At 41.0% G+C, this 15,081-nt stretch overlaps 1 protein-coding gene across 1 annotated transcript in view; it reads left to right on the top strand.

The window, feature by feature from the left end:
• CCDC171 (coiled-coil domain containing 171) overlaps positions 1–15,081 on the top strand; it is an 849,190-nt gene that overhangs the window by 446,016 nt on the left and 388,093 nt on the right. The window contains 1 exon segment of the mRNA XM_053700001.1: positions 10,407–10,630. Within this exon segment, the coding sequence (XP_053555976.1) occupies positions 10,407–10,630 (224 nt within the window).

The following is a 15,081-nucleotide window of genomic DNA, read 5'->3' on the forward strand; positions in this document are numbered from 1 at the left end:
ACGCTTGACTTTTCTCACTTCATGGGCAGTTATTTTGCGCCTTGGTTTTTCCACACGCTTCTTGCGACCCTGTTGACTATTTTGAATGAAACGCTTGATTGTTCGATGATCACGCTTCAGAAGCTTTGCAATTTTAAGAGTGCTGCATCCCTCTGCAAGATATCTCACTATTTTTGACTTTTCTGAGCCTGTCAAGTCCTTCTTTTGACCCATTTTGCCAAAGGAAAGGAAGTTGCCTAATAATTATGCACACCTGATATAGGGTGTTGATGTCATTAGACCACACCCCCTTCTCATTACAGAGATGCACATCACCTAATATGCTTAATTGGTAGTAGGCTTTGGAGCCTATACAGCTTGGAGTAAGACAACATGCATAAAGAGGATGATGTGGTCAAAATACTCATTTGCCTAATAATTCTGCACTCACTGTATTGTGAGGAGGCCACGGTGTACCCCCCTGCTCAATTATGTTCCACATGCCTTGATAAAGTAATTTTCTCTTGTAAGGTGTATCCAGTCCACGGATTCATCCATTACTTGTGGGATATTCTCCTTCCCAACTTCCCAACAGGAAGCTGCAAGAGGATCACCCACAGCAGAGCTGTCTATATAGCTCCTCCCCTAACTGCCACTCCCAGTCATTCTCTTGCAGCTCTCGACAAGGGAAGTAGCTAGAGAGATGTGGTGAATTAATGTAGTTTATCTTCAATCAAAAGTTTATTATTTTCAAATGGTACCGGAGTTGTACTATTTTGGCTTCAGGCAGAAAGGTGAAGAAGAGTCTGCCTGCAGTTTTTTGATGATCTTAGCAGGTTGTAACTAAGATCCACTGCTGTTCTCACACATAACTGAAGAGATGGGTAACTTCAGCTGGGGGAATAGCGTGCAGGGTTTCCTGCTCTGAGGTATGTGCAGTTTTAAATTTTTCTAGAGAGATGATAAGCTAGAAAATGCTGACAGTACCGGATTTATTTAAGGTAAGCCTGATTACAGTGATTTAATAACAACTTGTATCATGCTTGCTGTAAAGGGTAATATTTTTGTTATTTACTCTCATTACTTAATAGATATAACGTTTGCTTGATGTATATAAATGTTTACTACAAATGGTGATAAAACTTTATTCTGGGGCCCAGTTTTTCCACATGGCTGACTAGATTTTGCCTAGGGATAGTTTTTTAAGGCCCTCTCACTGTGAGTACAGGTTGGGAGGGGCCTATTTTCGCGCCTTAATTGCGCATTCATTTTTGCAGTTTGAGACATCCAGCTTCCCTGAAGGAGTCCCCTGACATATAGGACCCCTCTACAGGGTTTTTGTGACTTCCAAAGTTGTTGTATGGGCAGGTAGGAGCCACAGTAGAGCTGTGGCAGTTGGTTGTGACTGTTTAAAAACGGCTATATCGTTTTTTTGGTCCGGTTTTGAATCTAAGGGGTTAATCATCCATTTGCAATTGGGTGCAATGCTTTTTCAGTCTATTATACACACTGTAAAAATTTCATAGAATTTACTGCTTTTTTCACTGTTTTGCATTTTATGAGATTGTTTTTTTCTCTTAAAGGCACAGTACCGTTTTTATTTTTTGCTTGTTCACAGTTATTTAAGTGTTTTCCAAGCTTGCTGGTCTCATTACTAGTCTGTTTAAACATGTCTAACATAGAGGAAACTCATTGTTCATTATGTTTAGAAGCCATTGTGGAATTCCCTCTTAGAATGTGTACCAAATGCACTGATTTTACTATAGATTACAAAGACCATATTCTGGCTTTAAAAAATTTATCACCAGAAGAAATTGACAAGGGAGAAGTTATGCCGTTTAACTCTCCCCACGTGTCAGAACCTATTACTCCCGCTCAGAGGACGCCAAGTACATCTAGCGCGCCCATTGCATATACCTTACAAGACATGGCGGCAGTTATGAGTCATACCCTTACAGAGGTATTATCTAAACTGCCAGGATTACAAGGAAAGCGAGACAGCTCTGGGACTAGCATAAATACAGAGCTCTCTGACGCTTTAGTGGCTATGTCTGATACACCCTCACAATGTACTGAAGCCGAAGCAGGGGAGCTTCAATCTGTGGGTGATTTTTCTGATTCAGGGAAGATACTTCAACCTGATTCTGATATGTCTACATTTAAATTTAAGCTTGAACACCTCCACATATTGCTCAGGGAGGTCTTAGCAACTCTGGACGACTGTGACGATATTGTAGTCCCAGAGAAATTATGTAGATTGGATAAATACTATGCAGTACCTACTTACACTGATGTTTTTCCAATCCCTAAGAGGTTTTCTGAAATTATTACTAAGGAATGGGATAGACCAGGTGTACTGTTCTCTCCCCCTTCTGTTTTTAAAAAGATGTTTCCTATAGACACCGCTACACGGGACTTGTGGCAGACGGTCCCTAAGGTGGAGGGAGCAGTTTCTACTCTAGCTAAGCGTACCACTATCCCTGTCGAGGACAGTTGTGCTTTTCTAGATCCAATGGATAAAAAATTAGAGGGTTACCTTAAGAAAATTTTTATTCAACAAGGTTTTATTCTCCAGCCTCTTGCATGCATTGCCCCAGTCACTGCTGCTGCGGCTTACTGGTTTGAGTCTCTAGAGGAGGCTCTACAGGTTGAAACCCTGTTGGAAGATATTGACAAGCTTAAGGCCCTTAAGCTAGCCAATTCATTTGTTTCTGACGCCGTTGTTCATTTAACCAAGCTAACGGCTAAAAATTCTGGTTTTGCTATTCAGGCGCGTATGACGCTATGGCTTAAATCCTGGTCAGCTGACGTGACTTCAAAGTCTAAACTTCTCAACATTCCCTTCAAAGGACAGACCCTATTCAGGCCTGGACTGAAGGAGATCATTTCTGACATCACTGGAGGAAAAGGTCACGCCCTTCCTCAAGACAGGTCCAATAAATTAAGGACCAAACAGTCTATTTTTCGGCCCTTTCGAAACTTCAAGAGTGGCGCAGCTTCAACTTCCTCTAACACAAAACAAGAGGGAACTTTTGCCCAGTCTAAGCCGGTCTGGAGACCTAACCAGGCTTGGAACAAGGGGAAACAGGCCAAAAAGCCTGCTGCTGCCTCTAAGACAGCATGAAGGAGCAGCCCCCGATCCGGAAACTGATCTGGTAGGGGGCAGACTCTCTCTCTTCGCCCAGGCTTGGGCAAGAGATGTCCAGGATCCCTGGGCATTGGAAATTGTGTCCAAGGGTTATCTTCTGGAATTCGAAACCTCTCCCCCAAAAGGGAGATTTCATCTCTCACATTTATCTGCAAACCAGATAAAGAGAGAGGCATTCTTACATTGTGTCCAAGACCTCCTAGTTATGGGAGTGATCCACCCAGTTCCGCAGGAGGAACAGGGGCAGGGCTTCTCTTCAAATCTGTTTGTAGTTCCCAAGAAAGAGGGAACATTCAGACCAATCTTAGATCTCAAGATCTTAAACAAATTTCTCAGAGTACCATCCTTCAAGATGGAGACTATTCGAACCATCCTTCCTATGATCCAGGATGGTCAATATATGACTACTGTAGACTTGAAGAATGCTTATCTTCACATCCCGATACGCAAAGATCATCATCGTTTTCTCAGGTTTGCCTTTCTAGACAGGCACTACCAGTTTGTGACTCTTCCCTTCGGGTTGGCCACGGCACCAAGAATCTTTACAAAGGTTCTAGGGTCCCTCCTAGCGGTCCTAAGGCCGCGGGGTATAGCAGTATCCCCTTACTTAGACGACATTCTGATACAGGCGTCGACTTTTCAAATCGCCAGGTCCCATACGGACATTGTTCTGGCATTTCTGAGGTCCCATGGGTGGAAGGTGAATGAAGAAAAGAGTTCTCTATCACCTCTAACAAAAGTTTAATTCCTAGGGACTCTGATAGATTCGGTAGAAATGAAGATTTACCTAACGAAGGCCAGATTGTCAAAACTTCTAGACTCTTGCCGTGTTCTTTATTCCACTTCTCGTCCTTCAGTGGCTCAGTGTATGGAAGTAATCGGTTTAATGGTAGTGGCAATGGACATAGTACCGTTTGCCCGCCTACATCTCAGACCGCTGCAACTTTGCATGCTCAGTCAGTGGAATGGGGATTACACAGATTTGTCCCCTCTACTAAATCTGGATCAAAAAAACCAGGGATTCTTTTCTCTGGTGGCTATGTCAGGTCCATCTGTCCAAGGGGATGAGCTTCCGCAGGCCAGATTGGACTATAGTAACAACAGATGCCAGCCTTCTGGGCTGGGGTGCAGTCTGGAACTCCCTGAAGGCTCAGGGCTCGTGGACTCAGGAGGAGGCACTCCTTCCGATAAACATTCTGGAACTAAGAGCGATTTTCAATGCTCTTCAGTCGTGGCCTCAGCTAGCTGGGGTCAGGTTCATCAGATTTCAGTCGGACAATTTCACGACTGTAGCCTACATCAACCATCAGGGGGGAACAAGGAGTTCCCTAGCAATGTTGGAGGTTTCAAAGATAATTCTATGGGCAGAGGTTCACTCTTGCCATCTATCTGCTATCCATATCCCAGGAGTCGAGAACTGGGAGGCGGATTTTCTAAGTCGACAGACTTTTCATCCGGGAGAGTGGGAACTCCATCCGGAGGTATTTGCTCAGTTGATTCAACTTTGGGGCAAACCAGAACTGGATCTCATGGCGTCTCGCAAGAACGCCAAGCTTCCTTGTTACGGGACCAGGTCCAAGGATCCCAAGGCAGCGCTGATAGATGCTCTAGCAGCGCCTTGGTCCTTCAACCTGGCTTATGTGTTTCCACCGTTTCCTCTGCTCCCTCGTCTGATTGCCAAGATCAGGCAGGAGAGAGCTTCGGTGATTTTGATAGCACCTGCGTGGCCACGCAGGACTTGGTATGCAGACCTGGTGGACATGTCATCCTGTCCACCATGGACTCTGCCGCTGAGGCAGGACCTTCTACTTCAGGGTCCTTTCAACCATCCAAACCTAATTTCTCTACGTCTGACTGCTTGGAGATTGAACGCTTGATTTTATCAAAGCTTGGTTTCTCTGAATCGGTCATTGATACCTTAATTCAGGCTCGAAAGCCGGTTACCAGGAAAATCTATCATAAGATATGGTGTAAATATCTTCATTGGTGTGAATCCAAGGGTTACTCATGGAGTAAGGTCAGGATTCCTAGAATATTATCTTTTCTCCAAGAAGGATTGGAGAAGGGATTGTCGGCTAGTTCCTTAAAGGGACAGATTTCTGCTCTGTCTATTCTTTTGCACAAACGTCTGGCTAATTCTCCAGACGTTCAGGCATTTTGTCAGGCTTTAGTTAGAATCAAGCCTGTGTTTAAACTTGTTGCTCCGCCATGGAGTCTAAATTTAGTTCTTAAAGTTCTTCAAGGGGTTCCGTTTGAACCTTTGCATTCCATAGATATCAAGCTGTTGTCTTGGAAAGTTCTGTTTTTGGTAGCTATCTCCTTGGCTTGACGAGTTTCGGAGTTATCGGCTTTACAATGTGATTCTCCTTATCTCATTTTCCATGCTGATAAGGTAGTGTTGCGTACCAAACCTGGGTTTCTTCCTAAGGTGGTATCTAACAAGAATATCAATCAGGAGATTGTTGTTCCTTCACTATGTCCTAATCCTTCTTCAAAGAAGGAACGTCTATTACACAATCTTGATGTGGTCCGTGCTTTAAAATTCTATTTACAAGCTACGAAGGATTTTCGTCAAACATCTGCTTTGTTTGTTGTCTACTCTGGACAGAGGAGAGGCCAAAAGGCTTCGGCAACTTCTCTTTCTTTTTGGCTAAGAAGCATAATCCGCTTGGCTTATGAGACTGCTGGCCAGCAGCCTCCTGAAAGAATTACAGCTCATTCTACTAGAGCAGTAGCTTCCACATGGGCTTTTAAACATGAGGCCTCTGTTGAACAGATTTGTAAGGCGGCGACTTGGTCTTCGCTTCATACTTTTTCTAAATTCTACAAATTCGATACTTTTGCTTCCTCGGAGGCTATTTTTGGGAGGTCTTACAGGCAGTGGTGCCCTCTGTTTAAGCGCCTGCCTTGTCCCTCCCTTCATCCGTGTCCTATAGCTTTGGTATTGGTATCCCACAAGTAATGGATGAATCCGTGGACTGGATACACCTTACAAGAGAAAACAAAATTCATGCTTACCTGATAAATGTATTTCTCTTGTGGTGTATCCAGTCCACGGCCCGCCCTGTCATTTTAAGGCAGGTGTTATTTATTTTAAACTACAGTCACCACTGCACCCTATAGTTTCTCCTTTCTCTTGCTTGTCTTCGGTCGAATGACTGGGAGTGGCAGTTAGGGGAGGAGCTATATAGACAGCTCTGCTGTAGGTGATCCTCTTGCAGCTTCCTGTTAGGAAGTTGGGAAGGAGAATATCCCACAAGTAATGGATGAATCCGTGGACTGCATACACCACAAGAGAAATAAATTTATCAGGTAAGCATAAATTTAGTTTTATCTAAGAAAGCTAATATGTTTAGTACTACTGAGCCTTCCACCTCTGAGGAGTCTCTGTCCCGTGAGGTGCGTACCCTACAGTCATCTTCTATTGCACATGCAGCTTCCTGTAGCACTCTTAATCCTCCATGTGGAGGGGCCCTTTTACCGCCAGACTTTACTGAACAGTTTCAGACGGCAGTGTCTGCGGCCTTTAGTGCTTTACTTCGCCCTGCTAAGCGCAAGCGAAAGGTTAAATATTGCTATCCTTCACAGGGGTCGTCTACTAGTTTATTGGATTTATTGAATACTAGATTTTCCACTGATGAAGACACCTCTGATACTTCGGAGGATGTTCTTTCTGGGTCGGAATCTTCTGCCTCTAAACTTCCAGCTGCGGAGGAACCAGACTTTAGATTTAGGATTGAACACTTATGCTTTCTGCTAAAGGAAGTGTTGGCTACTTTAGAGGTTCCAGAACCTAAATTACCTGAGGAACCCTGTATTCCTAAATTAGATAAGGTCTTCGAGAACAGGGTTGCACCACAGACTTTCCCGGTTCCCATAAAGATGGCGAACATTATTATGAATGAATTGGAAAGGCTTGGTTCTTCTTTTTCCCCTTCTTCCTTTAAAAAAAATTATTCCCGGTTCCGGACTCTTAATTAGAGTTGTGGGGTTCCATTCCTAAGGTGGATGGCACTATCTCCATGCTTGCTAAGCACACTACTGTCCCTCTTGAGGATAGTTCGTTGTTTAAGGAGCCCATGGATAATAAGCTGGAAACTCTGTTAAGAAAGATGTTTCAACATACGGGGTATTTGTTTCAACTGGCAGTGGCTGTTGCTATGGTTGCTGGAGTGGCGACCTACTGGTGCGACTCCTTATCTGAATTGATTGAGGTGGAAGGTCCCCTCGACGCGATCCAGGAAAGAATGAAGGCCTTAAAGGGACAGTCTACACCAAAAATGTTCTTATTTAAAAAGATAGATAATCCCTTTATTACCCATTCCCCAGTTTTGCATAACCAACACAGTTATATTAATACACTTTTTACCTCTGTGATTACCTTGTATCTAAGCCTTTGCAGACAGCCTCCTTATCTAAGTGCCTTTGACTGACATGCAGTGTAGTCAATCAGTGAAGACTCCTAAATAACTTCACGGGAGTGAGCACAATGTTATCTATATGACACATGTGAACTAGCACAGTCTAACTGTGAAAAACTTTCAAAATGCTCTGAGCTAGGAGGCGGTTTTCAACTGTTTAGAAATCAGTTTGAGCCTAGCTAGGTTTAGCTTTTCAAAAATACCACCAAGGGAACAAAGCAAATTTGATGATAAAAGTAAATTGGAAAGTTGTTTAAAATTGCATGCCCTATATGAATCATGAAAGTTTAGTTTTGACTAGACTGTCCCTTTAAGGGTAGCTAATTCTTTTTTTTGTGATGCAAATATGCAGATTATTCGCCTGAATGCAAAGGCTTCAGGTTTTTCTGCACCAGCCCGTAGGGCACTCTGGCTGAAGCATTGGTCTGTGGACATGGCTTCTATTATCAATTTTTCTTCATTCTCTTGGTATCTTTATTTGAAAAGTAAAAATGTAAGTTTAGATGCCAGACAATTTTTGGTGAACCACCTGGGTTGTTCTTGCTGATTGGTGGATAAATTAAATCACCAATCAACAAGTTTAATGAACCAAAAATAGCTTTAATGCCTTATTTTTCAAATAAAGATAGCAAGAGAACAAAGAAAAATTGCTAATAGGAGTAAATTAGAGAGTTGCTTAAAATTGCATGCTCTATCTAAATCACGAAAGAAAAAAATGTGGGTTCAGTGTCTTTTTAAGGGACAGATTTTGGCCCTATCTGTTTTACTGCACAAGAGGCTCGCTGAGCTTCCAGACGTCCAGTCTTTTGTTCAGGCTCTGACTAGAATCAGGCCTGTGTTTTGATCTAGCGCTCCTCCTTGGAGTTTAAATCTTGTTCCTATTCCTATGCATAGCCTTGACATTAAATTACTATCTTGGAAGGTTCTCTTTTTACTGGCTATTGCTTCGGCACACAGAGTATCTGAGATGGCTGCCTTGCAATGTGAGCCCCCTTACCTAGTATTCCATGCTGATAAGGCTGTTCTTCATACTGGGTTAGGTTTTCTTCCTAAGGTTGTTTCAGATTGCAACATCAGTCAGAGATTGTTGTTCCTTCCTTGTGTCCTAACCCTTCTTCTTCGAAGGAGCGGTTACTTCATAATTTGGATGTGGTTCGGGCCTTGAAGTTCTATCTTCAAGCTACTAAGGAGTTTAGACAGACCTCTTCTTTATTTGTTGTTTATTCTGGGAAGCGTAAGGGGCAGAAAGCCTTGTCCACTTCCTTATCTTTTTGGTTGAGGAGCATTATTCGCTTAGCATATGAAACAGTGGGACATAAGCCTCCTCAGAGGATTAAGGCTCATTCAACTAGAGCAGTGACTTCCTCTTGGGCCTTCAATGATGACGCCTCTATGGAGCAGATTTGTAAGGCGGCTACCTAGTCCTCCTTACATACCTTTTCAAAATTTTACAAGTTTGACATTTTTGCTTCTTTTGGGAGAAAGGTTTTACAGGCTGTGGTGCCCTCAGAATAGGGCCCACCTCTCCTTTTTTACCCTCCCATTTTATTTAGTGTCCTCTAGAGCTTGGGTATATGTTTCCCACAAGTAAGGAATGAAGATGTGGACTCTCCTCATATTAAAAAGGAAAACATAACTTATGCTTACCAGTTAATTTATTTTCCTTCTGTATGAGAAGAGTCCACAGCCCCAGCCCGTTTTCTCCTATTGTTCCTTGTTCCCTTGGCAGAATGACTGGGGGATGAGGGGAGTGGGGGAGGTATTTAAGCCTTTGGCTGGGGTGTCTTTGCCTCCTCCTGGTGGCCAGGTTCAGTATTCCCCACAATTATGGAATGAAGCCGTGGACTCTCCTCATACGGAAGGAAAGGAAATGATCTGATAAGCATAATTTATGCTTTTACCTCTGTGATTACCTTGTATCTAAGCATCTTCTGACAGCTCCCTGATCACATTACATTTTATTTATTATCTATTGACTTGAATTTTAGCTAATTAGTGCAGTGTCTGCCACAAGCCAAGTGCGTGATCACAATGTTATCTATATGACTCACATGAACTTGCATTCCTCAATGATAAAAGTAAATTGGAAAGTTGTTTAGAATTACATGCCCTATCTGAATCATGAAAGTTTATTTTTGACTAGACTGTTGAATTTTTTTTAAAGGTATAGTAAACACTAAAAATTGTATTGTTTAAAAAGATTGATAATCACTTTTTTTACTATTCCCCAGTTTTGCATAACCAACACTGTTATAGAAATATACTTTTTACCTCTGTAATTACCTTGTATCTAAGCTTTTACTGACTGCCTCCTTGTCTCAGATCTTTTGCATTCAGGCACTAAGTGCTGACTCCTAAATAACTTCACATGCATGAGCACAATGTTATCTACATGAAACATATGAACCAACGCCCTCTAGCTGTGAAAAACTGTCAAATGCATTCAAATTAGAGGCAACTTTCAAGGACTTAGAAATTAGCATATGAGCTTACCTAGCATTAGCCTTTGACTAAGAATAACAAGAGAACAAAGCAAATTTGATGATAATAGTAAATTGCAAAGTTGTTTAAAATGACATGCCCTATCTGAATCATGAAAGCTTAATTTAACTTTACTACTCTGTTAAGTCAGTGCTTTCACTGATATATAATGTTGTTTGAATTTGATCATGCTATCTAGAATTTATATTCAAGCTTTGATGAAATGATTGCAACATGTATTTTATATGGGGTATGCTGTTTATGATGCATTTAATTGTATTGAATATTTCACCAAATGTATTTCAAAATAATTTACAACGTATTTGTATGCATTTAGAATCAAATATGTGTTTAATTTTTACTATGTTCCTTCACAGACCTAAATTCTCAGTCATACGGACATCTTATTAATGCTGCCAAAAATTCATTCACAAAGCTTATGAACAAATTACAAATTGAGATGGAGAGGACGACTGCTGAAAATGACAGATGTGCTGCTTGTTTTGAATCTGAGTCTTTAGTGCAAAGGTTGGCACGTGGGCTACAAAGGATACATTCCCAGACATCACACAAGGCCGTAACAAGTACAACTTCCATCATAGTAAGACACTGTGTGTTGTATTTTCCCCCAAAAGACGGATTTCTATTGAATGGTCACTAAAGTAAAAAATAATCTTTCATGATTCAGATAGATCATGCTTTCTAATTTACTTTTTATTGAGATTCATTATAAGGCATACAAAGTTGAAATGTCAGAACAAAATAAAAATACAAGTAGTTTCCAGATACTCAATCAATAAACAAACTTAAACAATAAAACAAAGTTACAAGGCATTTATAATATCAAAATGTATGGATAATGCCTTTCCAACTGTACACCTTCCAAATGAACAATGAGGCCACTCTTGGCCCTCACCATATTATGGGGAGTATAGTAAGCTAAAGAAGGCTAATAAGAACTGTAAGAGACCACTCTTGGCCCTCACCATATTATGGGGAGTATAGTAAGCTAAAGAAGGCTATTAAGAACTGTAAGAGACCACTCTTGGCCCTCACCATATTATGGGGAGTATAGTAAGCTAAAGAAGGCTATTAAGAACTGTAAGAGACCACTCTTGGCCCTCACCATATTATGGGGAGTATAGTAAGCTAAAGAAGGCTATTAAGAACTGTAAGAAACCACTCTTGGCCCTCACCATATTATGGTGAGTATAGTAAGCTAAAGAAGGCTATTAAGAACTGTAAGAGACCACTCTTGGACCTCACCATATTATGGGGAGTATAGTAAGCTAAAGAAGGCTATTAAAAACTGTAAGAGACCACTTTTGGACCTCACCATATTATGGGGAGTATAGTAAGCTAAAGAAGGCTATTAAGAACTGTAAGAGACCACTCTTGGACCTCACCATATTATGGGGAGTATAGTAAGCTAAAGAAGGCTATTAAGAACTGTAAGAGACCACTCTTGGACCTCACCATATTATGGGGAGTATAGTAAGCTAAAGAAGGCTATTAAGAACTATAAGAGACCACTCTTGGACCTCACCATATTATGGGGAGTATAGTAAGCTAAAGAAGGCTATTAAGAACTGTAAGAGGTCCCCATAAAATGTGTTGATTTAAACAGTAATTTCCCCTAAAGGCAAATAGAGGCCTCTCTTGGAGCCATGAAGAGAGAGCTTATTATATGATAGGGGAATTTCAGGGAAATGTAAAATAAAACAAATATAAAATAAAGAAACAGGGGGCCACTCTTGGACCCAGGATATAGTATATAATGATAGGTAGCTGACATTTTGTATTTGGCACTTAGGAGACTGCTGATGAAGAGCATATACAATAGGAATGTTTGCTGGGGGGTGTTAATTCTAACCTAATCTCTAGCAAGAGAGGTCTAGGCAGTAACATAAGCAAGTAGTCTATAGTGAGGCATACCTACTATTGTGTATTTTCAAATATAGTGTTCCTCTAAAAATGAATGCATAGGCTTCTTTAATTAGGCAATGGCTTAACATAAGGGTAATCGTCTTTACTGTTAAATTCTACCTCATCATTTTTACCCAATCACTGATCTCAGGGATTATGCCAATATCAACCGACTCTGGTGTAGTTTACATTATCCTTTCATAGAGGAGGATTACAAAAATATATAATATGGGAAAAGGAAGATACAAATCAGTAAGATAACAGCATGGTGCTCACCGACTTATTTAGTTAGAGAATCTGTGCACTGTTAACTGGGAGTAGTAAATAACCTAAGAATTCCTCATAAAAATAGTATTTATAGTGGCATAAGCTAAAGGGAAGTTTACAAAGGACTACCCTTAATAGTAAGGCAATATTAGTTATTGTGAAACGTGATGCCCTGAATGTCGAGGGACTTTTGACTGTCCCCGTCAGTTCACAGGTAAATAGATAGAAGCAAAATAAGCATGTATAACAGGTACAAAATAGAATATATTCCCTTAGAAACCAACAATCATAGTATAATATACCACATTTCTGCTCTAATGTATTGTATGGTAATGATCATCCAGGTTGTAAACCTCTTAGGAAGAACATTAAATAGCAAGCCCTTATTTAGAATTCCAAATAACTGTATGGCTAAGCTTATCTGAACACAGACCCTCTATTGCAATACTCCCAATATATTATAGTCAGATGTGTTCACTGGGAGTCTCTCCGGCATGTAAATTGTCTGCAGGGTCCAGGATATATACAATAAAACTGTAAGTAGGGCAAAAATAAAGCAGTGAAATTGATGTGCTTTTCCCACTGAACAAGCAGGCTGACAAGGACAACAAAAAGTACATAATAGGTGTCAGCCATCTTAGACGTTAGATCTCAAGATCAATAGTGAACTTAATCCATCAGACCACAAGGTCCTCATTGAAAGTTCCTTCAGGTAGGGAGGCATCGTAGTAACTCTTCATGGGCAATTTTAAGAGTTTATAGGGACACAGAAAAGGTACTATCTTACCCAACACCAGCTTTCGGAGCTTCAATAGGGACCTCTAGCTGCTCGCTTTCGTGGCGCAGTCCTGACTTGATGGGTAGTAGTAAGGATAGAGCAGTTAGGAGTTCGAAGCAAGTCGCTGACCCTAGTGAGGAGGATATCTCGGACCCAGGGAATCTTTTTACTGCAGCCTGAGGTCCTCGGTAAGGCACCACCCCCACCCCACGGGAGCCGATCCAGCCACAAAGCTCAGGTATGGACATTGATGTGTTCACCATGCTGCTGGGGCCTGCCTAGGGAGCAATATTAACATCCAGAATTCCCTTGCTGCTTGCCAAGCTCGCGGTCACTGTGTTCCGCGGACCCTCCGCTGTGGTCGTAGCACTGTGTAGGTAAACCACGGCCGCCTCTGCAGAGACAACCGCATCAACATTATTAGGACCCGGTGTCTCCTTCAGATTACTATCGGGACTAGGGTAACGAACAGTTGTTTTTTGCCACAGTTGACTTTTGCCGGAAAAACAATGCTGTACTAGCTGGATCAGCTGTGAGAAATGTTCCTCCAGCAAGGTGCAAATATCTTCCTCCAATAGTTTTAATTCAGACTTCATTATGCCGACACGTGAACTAGTAACTCTATACTTCGGAGCCCAATGCAGCTTAAAGTATAATACTTTGTAGTATGTCAGTCGCTTAAATGAGATAGAATTTTTTTTACAGCATATAAGCTGTTCTACCCGGATTACTGGGGGGGTTTAGGTAAGGTCCGGTCTATTACTAGGCCGCCACTGCTGACCGTACCGTTCCAGTTCTTTAGGGCTGATGCAATAATAACTTTTGGTATCAAACAGATCAGCATGAGGAGTAGAATCCAAATGAGTTAAGTGTGATTAGGGATGGCTCATCCAGTGACCGATAATCAGCAGATTTATTGAGTCCTCCACTCAGCCTCTGAAAGAAGCGACCGTCATGGCCGCCGCCCGGAAATGTCCCCCTCTAATTTACTTTTATTATTAAAGGGACATGAAACCCAAATTTTTTCTTTCATGATTTAGAAAGAAACAACTTTCTAATTTACTTCTATTATCTAATTTGCTTCATTCTCTTGATATACTTTACTGAAAAGCATATCTAGATAGGCTCGGTAGCTGCTGATTGGTTGCTGCACATAGATGCCTCATGTGATTGACTCATCCATGTGCATTGCTATTTCTTCAACAAATGATATCTAAAGAATGAAGCAAATTAGATAATAGAAATAAATGTGAATGTTGTTTAAAATTGTATTCTCTACTTGAATCATGAGCATGTACAAGAGTTTACAGAGTATACATATATGAGCCAATGATTGGCTGATGGCTGTCACATGATACAGGTGACTAGCTAATTAAAGAAAAAGTTGCAATTTGTTAGAATTGTCTTTTTAATATGCACTTGTTGATTTGGAAATGTTACTGTATTTTATGGTCCAATAATATGCAGTGTAATAACTTTGAAAAGAATAATTTTTCCTTAGTGACTAAGGGTTTGCTTGATCTTTTTTTCTCTCTGAAGGCCACAGTTTTCTTGTTGAATTGTCCTTGTGCAGTGTGATATTTTCAAAAACTCATAGAATATCTCTCTTTCTGGCAAAATTAGCATGATTTAAACACTATTCTGAGTAGATTTACATATAATATCAAGTATTTTCTAGCATAACGGTACAGAACAGTTACTATCAAAATGTAGCGCTTTAACAAAAAATACTTTATAAAGTTTAAAAAGCACAGTTGCCTTCAGCAGTTTAGACTTCACATAAAAACCTTCTTCTGTGAATTAGCCCATATTGGCAATGCCATGGAAAATTCCTGCTGTCAATCCAAAGCTGATAGGATCATAATTCATGTGAGTGCACTTTTGTGGGCAGTGGGTAGTGCTGGGGGTAGCTGTGTTTTATCTAATAACCACAAGAAAGATGCCCACTGCCACTTATGAGTGCTGATAAACTCAAGGCTTAGATGAGAATTGGGAATTAAAAAGCCTCACTCCATTCACATCTCACCCAGGAGCTGATAGAAGTTGTTCACTTAACCTTTCAAAGACTCTTGAGCTTTTTA

This window comes from Bombina bombina, chromosome 2 (genome assembly GCF_027579735.1).
Source record: "Bombina bombina isolate aBomBom1 chromosome 2, aBomBom1.pri, whole genome shotgun sequence".
Lineage (NCBI taxonomy): Eukaryota > Metazoa > Chordata > Amphibia > Anura > Bombinatoridae > Bombina > Bombina bombina.